The sequence below is a fragment of the Colossoma macropomum genome, unplaced genomic scaffold (assembly GCF_904425465.1).
Source record: "Colossoma macropomum unplaced genomic scaffold, Colossoma_macropomum, whole genome shotgun sequence".
Taxonomy (NCBI): domain Eukaryota; kingdom Metazoa; phylum Chordata; class Actinopteri; order Characiformes; family Serrasalmidae; genus Colossoma; species Colossoma macropomum.
Window position 1 is genome coordinate 21741032 of NW_023494787.1, and position 19545 is coordinate 21760576.

General features: G+C 41.2%; 1 protein-coding gene across 1 annotated transcript; it reads right to left on the reverse strand.

The window, feature by feature from the left end:
* Positions 1-4112: 4112 nt before the first annotated feature.
* Positions 4113-19466, reverse strand: pex1 (peroxisomal biogenesis factor 1). The gene is made up of 24 exons (XM_036566428.1): positions 19240-19466; positions 19014-19154; positions 18438-18521; positions 18193-18307; positions 17394-18106; positions 16127-16246; positions 15863-15986; positions 15665-15780; positions 15461-15555; positions 14128-14260; positions 13842-13938; positions 13557-13727; positions 12611-12765; positions 11753-11945; positions 11501-11667; positions 10661-10795; positions 10176-10240; positions 9904-10046; positions 7934-8037; positions 7209-7385; positions 6818-7051; positions 5555-5749; positions 5286-5416; positions 4113-5197 (listed from the first exon to the last, which is right to left on the reverse strand). Exons 1-24 carry the CDS (start codon positions 19345-19347, stop codon positions 5113-5115), a joined length of 3801 nt encoding a protein of 1266 aa, XP_036422321.1. The 5' UTR covers positions 19348-19466; the 3' UTR covers positions 4113-5112.
* Positions 19467-19545: the final 79 nt, after the last annotated feature.

Sequence of the window (19545 nt, forward strand, 5' to 3'; positions counted from 1 at the left end):
ATTCAAGGCTAAACTCAAAACAGATACTCAACAACCAGCCCTGCTGTAACAAATATACACACGTTTGGCTCATTTAGGAACTACTTTTCTATTCTACAGTGATAATCAAGCTTGCAGATTGTGGTTGGGGAAGTTGGGGTATGAGTATGTGTGTCAATAGCCTAAGGGCAAGATTAACAGGGCAGAATAACTTCATTACATAAGATCCAGCTCAGCCCCGACTGAGACGTCATCTCTATCTCCAACAGAAGATAACAGATGACACTCGCATTCTCTGCACACTCATTTCACTTCTTTCTGTCCAGGGCTGCCTTTGCTGCTGGGTTTTAAATAGCCTGTTTCCAAAGAAAGAAGCTCATTTCTTGTAAATTGGCTCTTATTTTGGTTTACACTGTTGCCAGTGAATAACACGCTGAGGAATTTATTCTAATTGTAGTCATTTCAGCTGCTACCATTTCACTGCTACAATACTTCAAAGCCCTGTGCATGTGGTGTAATTTCATGTACTGCATCTCTTAGCAAAGCATATTTACAATACAAACCAGTCAATGAGCTAAATCAGTGGTTTGTAGCATAGATTGTAACTATTTTCAGTATTTTACAGCATCATTTGATATTATCAGTATCATGCAAATTCTTTCCATACTAACAGTGTCCCGACAGTGATTTGACCGATTATCCCAGACTAGTTAGTCATAAGACCTCAAGGCCAAAACTTGATCTTTGCCTAATACATGGTCTTACTGGTTTGTTTGGATTGTCTCGCATCTTACAATGATACCTATGTGCCCTATCCTTCAATGAAACACCAAGTAGAGACCCCTGTCTGTTTTTAGAACCTGTCTGATGGATCTTCTGAGTAGTTGATAAAACTGAGAGTTTTATTTATAGCAGATGCTGTGCCCTCCCTGGGAGTCTGATTTGATTTGTCACTCAGACATGCCCTTACTTGTCAGCAAACGTGTCTCTCCTGGTGATGTAAACAGCAGAGCTCTTTCTCTGCACCCCCCCCCATCTCTTCTGTCCTACGATGGCAATTCGCTGGGCTTTTCTTTCAAAGCCACTCTGCGTTATTTTCAAACCACAGCAAAAGTCTGCCTGTTGAAGCTGGGAAATTGACAGTCATCCTCCATGCAACAAAGGGAGAGAGCTGCTTTGAACATACAGCTCAAGGAGGGATAAGAAGGAATTGGTGAGAGAAACAAGGCATGGCAGCCTATGGACCTCAGCTGAGGGAAAACGCTTCGCTTTAAGCTTCCCCTGTCTGAGCTGCTCTTTTTGTTTTCACCCGTCTTGAGCTCCCTTCTCGTCTCTTCAAGTGGGAGCACTTCAAAGTCGGAGCGGTTAGAGTATGCATTAACAATGGGCTTCTGAAAATGAAGCCCCAACTTCTGAAGAGAAACACGTCCGATTTGTCCTACATATGAGTCCTGTAGCAGCTTTAGGCCAAAAAACTTCACAGTCCACAGAGGCTTCTCTCAGCCCGTGCATGCATCCCCTCGGGACTGTACACCCACTCTGCTGAACAGATATGCAAAGTGTAGGGATATCAGGCTTTGTCTCCTGAGTGGACTGGGTTTGTAGATGCTGGATGTGAGCAGGCAGAACTGTTACACAGCTTCAGCTTCAGACTCTTACCAAACAGCAGAACGACCTGCTCTCCAAAAAGAAAGACAAATCAATCAAGTAAAATTAATTACAACTACACTCGTTACTTTATGGGATGCACTGATATTGGAATAGTGGTCTGATGCCATATCCAATGTTTTTCATGTGCATGTCTGTCGAAACTGATATATCGACAGACATGCACACTGGGGCAGTCGTGGGCTGGAGGTCAGGGAACCAGCCTTGTGACTGGAAGGTCGCCGGTTCGATCCCCTCAGCTGACAGTACGTGACGGAAGTGCCCTTGAGCAAGGCACCTAACCCCCAACTGCTCCCTGGGCGTTGTGGATAGGGCTGCCCACCGCTCCAGGCAAGTGTGCTCACTGCCCCCTAGTGTGTCAAGGGTACATCTCAGTACCATTAGTTAGGAAACGCAACTGTACCATAATCCATTGAAATTATATTTTGTAAGCTGTATTGACTCCACACACCCTGTCTCGTCTCCAGGCTTTTTATTTTATTGTTCTGTTTCAAAACATTAAGTTATGAAAAGATACAAATACATACTTTTAACCTGGGACAAACTTATTTAAGGTGCACAATTGGAACTTAAAACCACTGTTGTACCTTTAAGGGTACACTTACACAGTTTTACCTTGATGAACAAAAAATGTACCTGCACAGAAGCTTTATTTCTAACAGTGTGATGCTAATGAAAAATATATATATATCGATATCATCGTCCTTCTGTAGTTACTTTAAACTTAAGGTGGCGCTTTTACTACTCGGGAGTCACCAATCTTATCCTCAAAGGGTTGATGTGGCTGCAGGTTTTTACTCCAATCAAGTAAAAGCATGATCCCACTCGTTTAATCAGCTGGTGATAGTTCTCAAAATATGCTCCTGTAGGAAAAAAAATGTGGGAAGTTGGAAAAAAAACCTGTAGTCACACCAGCCTCTTGCAGAGAAGACTGGTGACCCCTGCACTTACTGGACACTTTCTCAGAGACACATCTTGTTGACCAGATTGGGTACAACACTACAGATCTTTTTTCACTACAGATCTTTTTTTTAGCCCACCATCAGTGGTCAGTTTCTTTAGTGGTCCCTCCTTTATGTATGAGGTACAGTTAGTAATTGATGCAATACATATAAAGTGCATTTATATGTGAGTGTAGGTAAAAAACTGGCAGCTCATCATATACTCTATTGAGAGCATCTATTATCATGCTGTTTCTGAACATTTGGGGACCCTACGTGGCATGCTACCCTACCCCCCGCATCCCCAAGTATATTATTTTGTAAGCATGAAGGAAAAAATGAAAAAAAAAATGTGATGAGGAAATAAGTAGGGTAAAGAGTAAATACCTATATACAGGACAAATATAAATACATATACAAGTACCAAACCACATGTTTAAAGTAAATAAACATTACATGTTCATGTGACACCCTTAGGCCCTGAGTCTAATTTAGTTAAGCTAAGCTAATGAGTCAGCTCAGATTTTTTTCTCAATGCACAATAAATGTAGGTTAGTCCTGAGCAGCTTTCTTTGTTAATAACTTTACTTGTATTCATGTCAAGAATCACCAGAGGTGAAGCTACTCTTACTTCACAGATTTCTACTACTCACTCCACCACTCTCCCAGTGCAGGTAGCCATCGATTGATTCATTACAGTGCTGCTTTCACAACGTTTCAGCAAAAGGCACGACAGCCGAATGGGCTGTAGCTGCACGTGCAGCGCTCTCCTGGGCTTTAGAACGTCTCCCGCAGTTCTCAGTAATAGCCCACGCCGTGTTCTCTGATAGAACAAAGGCCTGCTATATATAAGTCTGCAGCACCTCCCGTGTCAATGTGTAGGCTGCTCTGCGTCTTCTATTCCAGCAAGACTGTAAACTCAGCTCAAAGCTGCCAAACACAAGGCAGAGTGAATGGAGAGCGTGCTCTGAACATTTAACGACAATCAGAAATGTGCAGACAGCTTCAGCTACAGAGCGTGTCTAAAAAGGCCTGCGGAGGAGCACAAAGGAAACTTTGACGCACTAAGAAATTCAGGTTATTCAATGCTATAATTTTAACTAAACCACAAACTCATTAAGTTTTCAGAAAGTGTTCATGAGTTCAGTTAAGGTGAGGTAAAAGCAACAGATTGGGTCTGGTGGGTTTTCAAATGTGTGCCAAATTATGCTGTGAATAACCCCATCAGATGGTTTAATCAATATGATGAGTATACTGACAGTCTGCTACACATTAGATATGCATTAGTTATTTGTTATATGCTGCCATCTGCTGGTCTGGATAAATATCAAGTGTAACAATGAAGTGAGATTAATTCAAGGCCTTCTGGTTTTTTATACTATAATTATTAAGTAATTTGTTTTGTCTCAGTAATTGCAAGGGTAAGAGTTCTGTAAATAACACGCTAAACCCTGATGGATGTGTGCTTGTAAAGCAGGTTATAGGCAAAGTACTTGGAGGAAGCAAATTAATGCACTTTGGATAAATAGTAAATTAATATTATTTTAATTAAGTTAGTGATTCACATATATACATACTCGTTGTTTAATTACACATTTACTTCTGCATTTACAGTGTGTAGAGTGCAAATGTTCCCAAAGCATTTCCTAAATATATTACAATTACTAAAATTTTAATTAGAATATTAAATGAATTAATTATTAAACTGTCTAACCTTAAGAAAGGCTGAGTAATGTACATAATTTACAATCTAAATGTACATTTAGATTGATGATGATAAATGTACATTTATCATCATCAAACATGTCATTTAACACGATGATTAAAGCTTAGGCTAATACTTCTGATTCATTAAGGCAAAGGAGAACAGCAAATAGCCCTAAATATAAGACTTCATGACTTTCATAAAGAATTCAAGTTTCACATCCACTACTTACACCATTACTGCTTTTCTTTATTGAGCACTGAGGCCTGTTACATACATAATACCTCTGCGTGATATGAGCGACGTGTCAGCATGACCTCTGCAGCGGGCAGGCACTGACCATCAACACATTAACGTTTATGTACCTGTGATTAACCAAGCTCTACAGGCACCCATTTTGCCATAAAATGACAGAATTCATGTTTTGATTTTTGTTCAATTTTCATTCGTTCATCATGTATTTTACTGTATTTTGAGGACAAAATAGGCTCAATACCTATTCTCTACATAGAGTCTTTTACAGTCCAGTTACCAGTCCTGTATTTTGTGTTCACTGGTGGTTAATTGAACTGCTGATGTAACTGATTGGCCACTTTGTGTCTCACCTTCCAGTTACTGGAAACTGAATTCAAGGTCAGGATTTGAAAACCTCTGTCTCTACATGCAGTGCTGCTTTGGTCCTGCAACTGTGATATAGTGCTGTGCGAATGCTCTAACCTCTTAACATGAGCACTGAAATACAAAGCAAGATGTCCTGAGCAGAAGTAGTATGTGTGAAACAGGCCTCAGTATACAGACTAGGCGTGGTTATAGTCCTCATTAGGCCAGGGTTACTCGCTGCCCTGGTGTAAACAGGCCTGTATTCTGCGGTTTGCCCTCCCTTGAGGCTCCAATGGATTCATAGCTGAGAGATATACAAACAAAAAAATAGTCATAATAAATTCATTAATAGTTTACAAAAAAAATAAAAATCTCAAACAACAGATACTCACAGTTCAGTGTACCTCCTCCAGTCCTGTCTGCTGATGGAGGCTCTGGTGCTGGCCAGTGCTGAGGCCAGATGAGTTTGACATATCAGCAGGCCTGGTTTACTGGGGCCTGTGCTCACCGACGAGGAGTCCTCCTAGAAACATACACACATGCACTAGGTTGTGAGCTGTGTATGATGTTCTGTATGGTATCTCTGGGCTCTAGATGCCCCTAAACACCTTAAAAAATACTAGAATTATCAGGCATGTGTCAGTGCAGGCCTCTGACTCACAGGGCTCCTGCGGTAGTTGCTTTTGATTGTGTTGAGATCAGCTCTGAGGCGTTCAGCCTGTTCATGGCTCTGTTCCTGAAAGCCCTCCTGCAGAGAGGTCATGACGACCGGGCCATGAAGACAGCCTGTGTCCCTCACTGATGCGCCCGTCAGATCATGAGTGGTAGAGTTTTGAACAGACAGACACTGTGAATTCTGGGAGCAGAGGACACAAAATTGAAGAGCAAACGTCAAGCTTTGAGGAGTGAACCATTTTTCAACTATTACAGTAACTGTTCACTTACGTTGTAACAGCACTGCATCACATACACTGCCTGTCAAAGGTTTGGGGACACTTTTCAGAAATGTTTTTAAAACAAAAGAGTTGCTGCCACAACCTAACATATTAAAGCATGTAGCACGGCCTGTGCTACCCTGGGCTCAGGAAGGACGCTGGAGGCAGGGCTGTAGGTCGCAGCAGACATACAACTTTTTCTCCCCCAAACAAACAAAAAACAACACAAAATCAAAGCTGTCCACTTTTCAGTGGCTTTTCAGTCCTTCTCTCAAAACCAAGCTTGTCAGCTCCTCAGTTCTTTCTGCCTTTGCTCCTGCTCATTTCTGTCAAATCATTATTTAGGTGAAACATGCTCAGCATGGATTGAAAATCGTAACACACTGTCCCTCACATAGTGATGTTTTTCTGAGTGAAGTGCTGTATCGGGGTGGGCGATGAGCTAGCTGAATGTTTCACTCAGTGATAGGTGGGGGTGGAAGAAGAGGGAGATGAAACACAATATTGTTGGTTAGGTTTTTCCGTGCCTGATGGTGCACAGTGAGGTAATCAAATATCAGATGACACTTTAAAGGCAAGCAAAGGTCACAACACTTTGATTAAATATTGTAAGAAAACAATAACTGAGTCTTTTAAGTATAGTATGATGAATTTTGCTTAATATGACCAGGGACATGAACTAAGTAGGAATACGCAATGTCAAATTTTGTTTCTTACATGTTAACTTTACACTTTTACTCATACTCTTGGTTCATAAATAACCTTTGTAGGTATTTATTCTTACTTAATCTTCATTTTAATCTTACTTTTCGTAATTATAGTCATTTGAAAAGAAGACAGAGTTTCCCTAAACTTCACAGCTAGTGTAAATACAAACTGCACTGCTTTTTTGAGAAATTCAGAATTGAAGCTGAGGTGCCGTGTGTACTCTCTAGAACACAGTTGGAAAATCATTCCGGTCAAATGTGCTGCAATAAACCATCTCTTACCAGCTCAGACGGGGACTGGTTGCCCAGCTCTAATTCAAAGGAGCTGCCGAAGTAGAGGCGCCAGATGTTGTGGCGGGGATCATCAGGGGCCAGCTCACTGTGATCCAGCAGCACTGCTGCAGAGGATTCCAGCCCAGCCTCGCCTTCCCCTGCAGAGTCATCAGAGCCACTGCTGTGGTTCAGGAAGATCAACGAGGACAGACTCACATCACTGTCCGATCCTGAGCCCAGATCCTGAATCAGAACAGAGGGTATACTGACCTTGAGAGCTTTTACAACATTCATTTATTTCCACGTTCTAAAAAGTTTATATAGTTTCTATCTGTCAACTTTTCACTTTAGAATATAGCCAGAGACCACTGTGAACTGTGAAGTACTACATGTAACTCACAGGCAATAGACTAGGCCCCAGGCTGCTGTGAATGGCCTCCAGCTGGGCATTGTAGAGCAGAGCTTTGAGGTCAGCTCCCGTGAACAGCTCAGTGGCCACAGCAATCTGCTCCAGGTCCACATCTGTAGCCAGCGGCACTGAATGAGTCAGGGCCTTAAGAATCTCCACCCGTGATTCCTGTAAGCCACACCACTGACCATCACGTCACCATCAGTGCCAATCTCAGCCTACACACGTATCTAAATGACTGTGACTAAGCATCAAGAGAAAGGTCAGATATCTTGTTATTTGGCTCTGTATGCTGCTTATGTTTAGTTAAAAGTTAAAAGGTTTTCATTTAAAATAGCTCAGATCACATGCATTTGTTTTATGGGAGGGGAGTGGGGCTTCTGGAAAGCAATAAAGACACTTTGATTAAGTATGTTACTAGACTATAAAAGGAAAAGGAAAGTCACCAAAATAAATGAAGAAAATTACACATAATTTAAGCATTTCTCCAACATCTCTTGCACAATTGTGAATTCTTCATATGCGCATTAAAAATGTTCAAAATTCACACTGACATTTGATATCAGAAATCTCCAGCAGTTCAGGCCTTTGTTAAAACAAAAACTTATGTAAAAACTAATTCTTTCTCTCCGTAGGGGCTGTAGATTTCATTCACATATCTACCTCACAAAACAAGTGAAAGTGAAAGTTTTCCGAGTAAGTAATTTAAGACTGACCCGGTCAGGAGGTGGGCAGTAGATAGACTTGTCCAGCCGCCCAGGTCTCAGCAGGGCAGGGTCGATCAGGTCAGGACGACTGGTGGCTGCCAGCACATATACTCCTGAAAAAATACAGCAGTTCCAAATGAGACTGCAGACTACACTTCGAGGTCTATTCTCCACTCAACAGGAGCACTAAGACACATTTGTGTGACAGACTGTGATACATACACATCAGTGTGAAGAAAACTGATGTGAAGGAGTGAAGAAGTGATAGTGAAGAAAAACATTAGCTGCATATCTATACTGAAATTTTGATTTCCACAAGACAGCAGCTATCAAAAGATGTAGAGATGCACTGATATGTGAATTGGGGTCCGATGCCAATATCTAATATTTATTCACAGACACATCTGTGGATACATAAATATTTATGGAATGTAGAAACTGGAACTCGATCCTAGGCTTGTGATAGCATGAGCATGTACAAAATACCATCATCTGATTGGGCCCCACAGCTATCGCTACTGAGTTCTCTTAATTGACTACGCTATCATAGGGTTTGGGGGGCTGCTTTCTCATACCACCAGCATACCCTCTGTGCATTTTCAGTGCGTGCAGAAAAAAGGAGCTGTAAATATAGACTGCAGGCTGCTCCTTACACTGACAGACCAAGGATCCTCTTAATCGATATCCACAGCACCTCCCTCCAGTAACCTGTTTCAGCACAGCAGTTATGTGGTAATACCATACTACCTGTCGTGCTTGGTTATAAGGGAGAAAATAAACATGCCATCCATCCATCATCTAAACCGCTTATCCTTCTGGGTCGCGGTGGGGTGCTGGAGCCTATCCCAGCTGTCATTGGGCGGAAGGCAGGATACACCCTGGACAGGTCGCCAGTCCATCGCAGGGCAGACAGACAGACATACATACACATACACACACTCACACCTAGGGGCAATTTAGCACGTCCAATTGGCCTGACTGCATGTCTTTGGACTGTGGGAGGAAACCCACGCAGACACGGGGAGAACATGCAAACTCCACACAGAAATGACCCTAGTCACCCGGCCGGGAATCGAACCCAGGTCCTTCTTGCTGTGAGACGACAGCGCTACCCACTGCGCCACCGTGCCGCCCAAATAAACATGCTTTCTGGTAAAAAAAAATGCAAGCTAACTTTGGTATGTTGGTATGGTTTGGTAATTTATTGGTATGGTTTGGTAATTTATTGGTATGGTTTGGTAGTGTTTGCTACAGGTTTAATAAATCACTTCTTGTTTAAATAATAAAATGGTTGAAGCTTCACTATGTTAAGTAATCTAGGTAAGGTCACTGTTACTGTAGCTATGTGTGGTCCTTTTTTTAATTGACTGACACAGAGGTGGGTAATTTAGGTCCAGAGAGTAATAATCCTCCCCAGGATTTTGTCTCAGCTGCCTGGACACCTATGCTGCTGGTTTGAGCTAATTAAAGAAGCCAGGCAGCTGGAACAAAATCCTTTTGCTTTCGGAATCTAAACTACCCACATATGAACTGATGTAATCACTACATTAAAATCCTTTAAGCCCTTGTTAATGTTTATTGAGGGAATCCAATTCGTACAAAAAAAGATCTACCTCACTCTGCTGCTGAACGTTCTAAAGCCAGACAGCATTATAGGGCTGATTCAGGATATGGATGAACATTCCACCTTAAAAGAAGCCAGACTACGAGACAAATATATTTACTTTTGTGCACCTTAAAGCCATGGATGGCATGTTTTTGGACATTTATTGCCCATTTTCATTGACAACTGTGATAAATGGAAACTATGTGTACATCTGCTGTAGTGTCAAGAGGGCCAATGTTACACTCAAGGTAGGTTGTGCCAGCTCGGAATCCCAATAAGATGGCAAAGATGTTCATAACTTTAAGTGGCCTGGACATCATGCATCACTTAATTATAAAAATCCCTGAAAATGAAGGTGTATTTGGGTGCGCACCCTGCAGTCCCTCTACCCCATCCAGCTGTGTGAGCAGTTGGTTAACCACCCGGTCAGTGACTCCTGTGCTGTCATGACCTCTGCGAGGAGCCAGCGAGTCAAACTCATCAAAAAACAGGATACACGGCTTAGCTGCTTGTGCTCTGTAAAAATCAAAAGAGAGAGAGAGAGAGCTTTTTCAGTCTGTTAAACAACTTGTAAACAGCTTTGTAGTGTGGCTGTGTAGTTTGGTGGTGAGGTGGATGTTTTTTAGTGGTGAATGTGACGCAAACCTCTGAAACACGTTCCTCACAGCTTGTTCGCTGGCACCAATGTACTTGCTGAGGAGTTCTGGACCCTAGGAGAACACAAAGTCCTTAACAGCTTAATCCCTTGTATGTCTCCTACAGTGACACTCATTAACGATGAACAACACCACATAAACATACATGCACAGTAATGGAACCTGTTCAGCACTGACATTACAGTTGTTGGTACAACAAAGCCAGCAGAGAAAAAACAACAGCTGTAGCTAAAGTCCTCTTACTGAGAAGAGAGCTGGTACATGTCTTTTGTTATCCTAACCAAACGGTTTTAATTTTACACCCATCTAATAAAGGATAACACTATTGCATCACATCACTATCCACAGCAGGGCCAGGGCTATTTCTTTAATGTTATGTAATGGAAATGAGGCTTTTGGTTGGTTACATAAGCTTAAGGCCCAGTCAATAACAAGTATACAAGCATTATGCTTTTCCCACATAAACACACTCACCTTGATGCTGATGAAATTCATCCCGCTATCTTTGGCCACAGCTCCAGCCAGCAGAGTCTTGCCTGTGCCAGGAGCTCCATAAAGCAGAACCCCTGAGCGCTGGCGAATGGGCAGACTGGAGAAGAGCACAGGGTACTGGAACACATCATACAGGGCGTTAGCACTGGCGGCTAGGAAACAGTTCACATGCCTTGTTGCTCAATTCCAAATTTTTGCTCAGATTCAATCACTCTGGCTTGACTGTTGACATTTATGTGTGTAGGTAACTCATTAATTTGAACATATACTACTATTTAAAAGTTTGGAATCACTGATAATATAAAACCTATTTTTGTCGCAGACAAGTGTATAAAATGATTATAATATTCTAGTCCCGTGCACCTTCATTGGTTTGATTATTATTATTGGGACACTGTAGGGACTGGAGCTGGATATAAAAATTAGTACATTTTAGATCCGTCTAGAATGAACAGAGCTGCAGAAAATTCTAAAATAACACAGAACACTGTGCAGCATCAAGAACAAATAAAAAATTAGATTATTGTCTAGAATTCATACTATTTAGAAAATGAATGAATCTCAGGTGATAACTTCACACACACAAAAAATGTGGCAACTGACTCCAAACTTCTGAAGTAAGTAGTGTATCTTTGCTCTGAAATCACATGCATACAATTCAATAAGACCACGTGCATGGCCTGCATGTATGCGTGTGACTGAAAAGTGTGTTGTAATATGTGATAATGTAATGTAACATAATATGATAATGTAAGATAAATGAAGCTGACAAAGGGAACAAAACAGAATTGACAAGATGATTAACCTCCAGCTCTGCTTTACCTTGGCAGGCAGCAGGATAGTGTCTATCAGGAGCTGGCGTGCCTGGTGAAGACCCCCTATCCGCTCCATGCCCATCCCGCTGGGCGTCTGCAACTGCACCCCCCACAGGGAGGGAGGTGTGAAACCCTGCAGGGCCTGCTGGAAGTCTTTACTGCTCAAACACAAACCTGTGAGAAAACACCAGAGTTGAAGATCTTCAGGAGAACAACAACCACATCATCATTGTAATGTGTGATTTGATTGAACGCATGCCTTGAACGGTGCCACTGCCTCTGTTATGCGCAATGCTGGCATGAATGGCTCTGTCCAGTAGAAGGTTCAGGTCTCGAGGAAGGTAGCCCTCGGTTTTCATGGCAATGGTGTCCAGATCAAGATTCATGAAACTGTCTTCAGATATGACATTCTTACTGTCCATCAGGGATCTCAGGATGTCCACTCTCTTGGTCTGTACACACAAAACAACACAGATTTTATGTATGGATGAAAAGCAAACAATTACATAAAGCATAGCTTTCTTTTGAATGTAAATAAAAAAATGACACAAAATCAACACCTTTTACACACATTATTTAAATTACAAGAGGCCTATGGAGAGATGTAGAGTTCTAAATAATAATAACTATACGCTAATACTATGTCGAAGCTGCTGGAACACACTCCTGCAAAACAGAGATGTTAAAAAAAAAAAAAAAGACAAAAAGGGAGAGACAAGGTCCAGACAGCGACAATTAATAATAATACTACTACTACTACTACTAATAATAATGACAATGACAAAGTTAACATAACTTGCATTACATTTTAAGTAAATACAATTTTGTAACTGATTTTAATTATTTTATAACGTATTGTTCATTTGGTAAATTAATTTTAAAAAGAATGATTTTAAATAGTTTACATGGTTTATTACATAATTATTTACATAATTACTTAAACGTACTAACATATCCTAGATAATTACATAGTTGCATTACATAATGTTACACATTTTAATGTAGAATGACAACAAGTGTTTGCTATCACCAGCAAAAACTGTGACGTCTAAGGGTTAAAATTAAACCCATATGAACAGTAAAGGTGTACAGTACGTAATTAGCTTTGTGAGCTAACCTGGTCTGGTGTCTGGATCTTGCAGAAGCTCTGGAAGAAGTGTGTTCCCTGTACTTGGGTCAACATTGGGTGAAGAGAGTGCTCAGTGTGCGCAGTGACCAGCAGAGCTACGAGACTGGAGCGCACCACTATTTCATCTACCAAATCCATCAGGCCTGAGCAGCACACACACAAAGGCACTATTAGACCACTCCACTTTAAGGAAAGAGCAATTAAATGTGATTAGGGCAATGTTCACACTACAGAGCTGAAGTGCCTTATCATCTGATTTTGTCACAGCAGTGTGGACACAAAAATCAATTCAGATTTGAGTCATTTTCATGCGAGTTCCTAAATTGGACAGATACCCATACATGGCCATGATACAACTGTTATTACAACGACACTTCACTGCACATCTGCATAACACTGACATCATCATGTTGTTTCAGCTGTGCCTGCATTGTATGCGGGTCTTTTCATAGAAGAGATCTGTTAACAGTACTTATAATACAAACACAAATGTTTTTACAAACACAAATGTCAAGGTGGAAAGGTTACACTCACATAAACCTTATGGCTTAATTCCAATTGTTTTGTTTAGATTGTTTTGTTTTTGTTTGTTTTGTTCTGCCTTGATGGTTCACATTTGTGTTTATAAGTGACTCATATCTGTCTTTAGTGCACACAAACCTGTACCCCACATGCACACACCCTATCTCATCTGACTGTCCTCATTAAGGTGGCAAAGCTACACATCTGAGATGTATCTGATCTAGGATCACATAGGAAAGTAACTCAGATCTGATTTTAAAGATTGGATTTGTGTGTCCACACTGCATTAAAGCAAAAAGTAACCTGGTGATGTGCACACAGCCAAAGACTGGGTATGGGCAAAAAATCTGAATTAAGCAATGAAGCCTGTAATGTGAACATAGCCTGAGAGAAGGCTAGAGTGGTGTAATACTCTGTGCGATGTGCTGACGCAGCACAGCTTCTGTGCCCTGCTCCTGTTCAGGCGAGGTGGCTGCCCCAGCCATGTGATCCAGGTCATCCAGCAGCACCACTGAAGGCTGCCTCCACACGGCCTGCTCAAAAACCTCCTCCAACCTCTGTCTCACTGTGTCTGCTCTCTTGCCTGAAAGATTCAGGAGATCATCTCACACACTCAATATCAGTCTGTATCCATTAAAATGATCCTTCTCATGAAGGAGCAACAGCACAGCAGAAAGGCACAAAGGCTTCCTCCAACCTTTAAGCTTCTTGCAGTCCACCACCTCAACATGAGCGTCCAGCTCTTCTGCTGCCTTTCTGCAGAGGGCCCTGGATAGTGCAGACTTTCCACTGCCCTTTAGTCAACCACAGGATTCATCACACGTTATAATTCTCAGCTATCACTGCGATTTCCATTACTTCTACATGTTGAAAAAATACTGAAAATGACAAATGGTATTGCTGTCTGCTTTTGACTTGTCTTTATTTGACACTGGTCATTATAAAAGGCGTCTACAAACATGAGTCCAGTGTTATGTGGTCACCTTGGCTCCTGTAACGAGCAGAGCTCCACTCCGGAGACCGCAGCCAGCGGACACCAGCTCCCAGGAGAGAGGACCCCCCATCAGACTGTGGAAGATGTGCTCAAAAGCAGATGCACTGATGTCATCCACTCCACTGGACAGGCACAGTCAAGACAAGCATATAAGATCCACAGAAATATGCATAAATCAGGAATTAGGGATGCACCAATATGGGAATTGTGGGCCAGTGCCAAAATCCAATATTTGTCATATATATATATATATATATATATATATATATATATATATATGTGAGAGAGAGAGAGAGAGCTCCACCTTGATTAGCAGTACAGAGCGATGTATCATTTATTAGTATAAGGTACATCCGATCCATTCTTTTTTTGCCAAAAAAAAGTCGTGCACCCCCATCCTTACGCCCATCTGGTATGATTAAGATTATTAAGATACTAGTGCAGGACCATCTGCACTAGTGCTTATTCAAGTGTTACTATATACAGCCACATGCAAAAATATGGGTGCCTCTGGGGAAGATGCAAAAGTCACAGTAAGTACACACCCTTTACAGAGAACACACTTCTGTGCACTTCCATGCTCTTTCATGTTTTATTGCTGAATTTCATACAACCTCATTTCCAAAAAAGTTGGAATGCTGTGCAGAATGTAAATGAAAATAGAATGCAATAATATGCAAACCATGGAAACCATATTTTTAAAGGAAAATAATAGAAAGACAACATATCAAATGTTGAAACAGAAATTTTATTGTATTTTGAAAAATATATGCCTATTTTGAATTTGATGCCAACAACACGTTCCAAAAAAGTTGGGACAGGGGCATCTTTACCATTGTGTTTCATCACCTCTTCTTTTAACAACACTCTGTAAGCGTTTGGGAACTAAGGAGACCGACTGCCGTAGTTTTGAAAGTGAAATGTTTTTGTTCTTGTACTATTTTGTACTATTTTCAATGAAATACAGGGTTTAAATGATTTGCACATTATTGCATTTTGTTTTTATTTACATTTTGCACAGCGTCCCAACTTTTTTGGGAATGGGGTTGTATATATAGAAAAAAAAATGTGAAAAAGTTATGGCATATTTTATATTTTATTTTTGCCCCAATATATTAAATGTAGCAGCAATTGTGCACTAAAATGTACAGAAACGTTATTTTAAGTAGAAAATCAACAAAACATGTAATTTGACTGGGGGTGTTCAAATTTTTCCATATGACTGTAAATACCTTGGAAACAATTTTTTTTCTTTGCCAAGGTTTGGTATCGGTGGTTTCTGTTGCTATGAAACATTGCTAATGTTGGTACTCAGGACTTACCCAAGAGAGCTGAGGGAAGGAAAGCCAACACAGGGTGACTCATCTGCAGTTTGTACTGAGCTTGTGTGGTTTGAAGTATGATGTTCCTTGACAACCTAGATAAAAAACATGAAACAGGACACTTTGGTGTTAAATGCATGTAGGAGCGTGAAAATGAAAATGCAGGGAATTACAAATTTTCCATCCACTCATTCATCAACATACCTGTATGTCTGGTTTGCATAGTACACTGGTGGATAAAAAAAAGATCTGATCCACTTGTTTTGGGGTTTCAGGCTCAGGCTCAGGTTTCTGCACAGTCAAGACAAACTCATACTTTCCTGAAAAGAGAGCAGTGCCAAATGGGATTAAAAAAAGCCAAACAATACTAAATGGTATTAAATACACATGCTTTGTCTGTACCTTCAGTGCAACGTAGGAGGATGATGTTGGTCCGACCTGTCAGACAAGCTAAAGGCTGGTGGCTCAGTGCGTGCAGCCAGCCTAGAAACGCAGACTGAACATCCTCCTCTCTCTCACTCTCAGCCTACAGCGAGAGAAAGGAAACACACAGCACAGTGGAATCCCCTTATTTCAATGTGTCCTAAATGATATACACATACTTCTGATATTTAAAAGGTGAAATGTCAGTACACACAGTACTGAAGAGAAGAGAGATGTACTCACTAAGGGCTGTAATGGCTGAAGAGAGACAGCAAGTGCTACTTCAGGAATGCACTTTATGGGACAAACTTTCACAGCAGAGTGTGGGTCTATATTCAGCCTGCTTCGTAAAATGCTTGGGATCTGAAGAGAGAAGAGAAACACTATTCTCAATTACAGAAAATCACTTCAGAATTTGTGTTATCACACTCAGAATGAGTGTTAAAGAATTATCATCCATTAGGGAACAAAATTCCTACTAGGCCTGTCACAACTACATAATGACATAATCGCCAGATTGCAATTATTTGCGCTTACTGTGATTATTTTAAGCTGATCACAATTAATATTCACAGTTGTGATCACATGTCTACATAAACAGAATGGGAATATGGAGTTCTTAATCAGCCAATATGAGACAGATACACATGTAAAAGAAAGCTGAAAACACATTTATTGTGGCATGTTATGGGTCTCACTGTAAGTTCTTACTTATGACTGGTCCTGTAATACCTTTATGGGCAGCAGTGAGTGATTATTTGAGCCTAGGATGTGTCTGTTTCAGTTGAGAGCTGCTAAGTAGCAATATGGCTACAATTAACTGCCACTGTTTATCACAATTATTTATATGACAATTAATCATCAGCTAAAATTTCATGGTTGTGGAATGCTATATAGCTAACATGAAATGGAAGCTTATGGAAGCTTGTAACCACCAATTAGCCTCATGCAAACTGCATGCCTAAATCGTCACACATCGGCCTTAAACTACACTAAGTAATCTTAAATAGACTTTATTTGATATTATACATACATACATACATCATCTAAACCGCTTATCCTTCTGGGTCAATCAATTCAATTTGACTCATGATACTGGGTTCCAAACTCTACCGTGCCATATTCTGATCAAAAACTGAATGCTGTTGTACAGTGTACTAATGGACATGCTAGTGTGTGTTGTGGTCCTCAAACAACGCAACCGGTCGGCATAGTGTAGTGGGTAACACCTCCTCCTTCTACACTGTACACTGGGGTTCAATCCCTTGCTTGGGCAAGCACCCTACACTATAATAATAAGAGTCCTTGGGCAAGAGTCCTAACTCTACCTTTGCCTATCTGTGTAAAATAATCAAATTGAATAAGAGCGCCTGCCAAAACCCCATAAATGTAATGAACAGAGTGTGTATTCTTCAAGATCCATGATTGACCGTCATGATTCATTGTTACGCCCCTACCAAACAAGTTTTTGTCTGAACTATGAAGAAAAGTGGCACAGGACAATACTTACCCACACCCTCCCACAGTAAATCTCTCCCATTGTGGAGGATTTCTGATCTGCTTGCAGCTTCTCCACATTATGGCACAGCATCCTGACCACCACAGATTCTTCCATGTGTTCTTGTACATCATTTTCTGTCTGAGGGGCATTTCCGCTCTTTTTCTTCTCCATCATTTGTTTAGCTTGCTCCCTTGCTTCTTTAGGAGAATGTATCTTAGACAGCCTAGCATAAGTTAAGACTGGCTGTCGTGTACTCCAGTACTCGTATTGTAGGTAGTCCCATGGTAACAGGTGAACATCTCTGTGACTTGAGTCAAGATGTCTGATTGCACCTGGTGGGGATCTGCTCACTCTAAGTACACAATCTGGGAAGACTACAGGGATAGCAGGGACTTCAGGAATCTTCTTTACTGGCTCAAATTTCCCTGTGAACACATATCTCACCAGACTCCTCAGGTCAGCTATTCCACCCCAGTGACCACCATAGTGGCTCTGACTGAATTCTAGCTGATCAATGAATGGATCATGAACAGCATCGGTTTCAAGGGAGGAGGTGGTGGAAGAGGATGTGAGGTCAAAGTTCTGCTGCCTCTGCAGGACCTGGCTCTTTGGATCTGAAGCCACTGGGGAGAGTTGCCTGTCTCCACATCGAAGTTTCGGAGAGACGATCAGCTCAGTGAATTGCTCCAGCCGGCCATACGAGACAGAGGGAGATAGGGAGACTACAAGGACAAGAGGGACACTGCTTTACAAAGAGTACTGTGAGTTTAAGAGTACTGCTTTACAATGATGATTCAAGGATACAAACCTATCTTAATGTAGATGATGGTGTGATGGTCCACCCACACAGGGAACACCCCATTGCTGAAGACAACTCGAATTTGGTCTAAAAGCTGCTGCTCCAGAGCTGTGCTGTGAAGCTCCTGGAAACAAATGCATTAGACTATGTGGTTATACATTTCATCATGACTTATGTAAATAAAAAGACTAGTGTAAATTTCAAATTCTACTTATTTACACCGTATAAGTAGATTATTTCCAACTGGGACTCACCAGGATCTCCCAGTCATCTGAAGACAGAGGCTCTACAAACACCTGCTGCACAGACTGCACCTGACCACATGGCCGGAGGAAGCCCTGGAACATGGCACGTAAGAGATAGGGCTTAGTAGTATGATGAAATTTGTCGTTATCATGAAAAATTTTGTCACAATATGCTTTTCTGAGCGTATCATTGATATTGTCAGTACTTTTAGAACACTGAACAACAGCACGTTTGATTACAAAGATAGTATAATTAGGTCTGTTTAAATGGATTTAGTGCATTGCAGTGTGTGAAACACTGAATAAAAACATCATATTCATAACATCAAAATATTTTCTATTTGTGTTGTCTTTAAATGTAGCTAGCACTACTGGTTCCTCTTTGTCCGTTTCAATTCCTCAGGTGTCAGAAAAAATAAATATCGTGACATACTGTGTATCGTGAAAATGTCTTGAAGTATCGTGACACTGTATTTTTCCATAACGCCCACCTCTAACAGATCATTCTGCTTTCACCCCACATGTTACAACAAATAATGAATTCATGGTTTAGTTAAGTGGGCGTATTCAAACCTCTAACCTTACCTGTTCTCCCTCCTGAAGTCCAAGCTTCTCCCCTAACTGTCTACTCAGCTCCACCCTGTTCTCTTGCAATGATGTGTGGCTTCTTATCCAGCTGAGGAACACAGGAGCTGCAGATCCCCAGGAGAGCTCCAGGGCCTGGGACTACATTTGATAAAGACGGGGTTAAAGTGCACCCTTACTAAGACAGCAAGGACAGCTTAGCATGCTATTAACTACACACACACACCTCTTGTAAAGACAGTTGAGTGACTAGTTTAGATGGCAGGTGAAGAAAGCAGTTTTTTGAGTTGTTGAAGACCAGCGTAACTGGTTGTATTCCGCAGCTCCCCAACATTGCACGCAGATGCGTTCAAAACACCTGTTACTTCTCGATGATTATGGAAATTAATACTCGTGTACAATAACAGGCTAACTACAGTGGATACGACGCCATGCCAGATATGTCAATAATCAGAAGCAGTCGTGACCAATCAAGCTGCCGATTGTGCGGCTTTGCTTAGAAAATTATAATGGATTTCTTGAGACATTCAAA

Coding starts and splice junctions, on each gene's coding strand:
- pex1 (XM_036566428.1), bottom strand. CDS start 19,347: ATGTTGGGGAGCTGCGGAATACAACCAGTTACGCTGGTCTTCAACAAC. Junction 15,781..15,862: donor CCTCCTACGTTGCACTGAAG/GTACAGACAAAG, acceptor CTCTCTTTTCAG/GAAAGTATGAGTTTGTCTTG. Junction 12,766..13,556: donor GCGTCAGCACATCGCACAGA/GTATTACACCAC, acceptor TGTGCTGCTCAG/GCCTGATGGATTTGGTAGAT.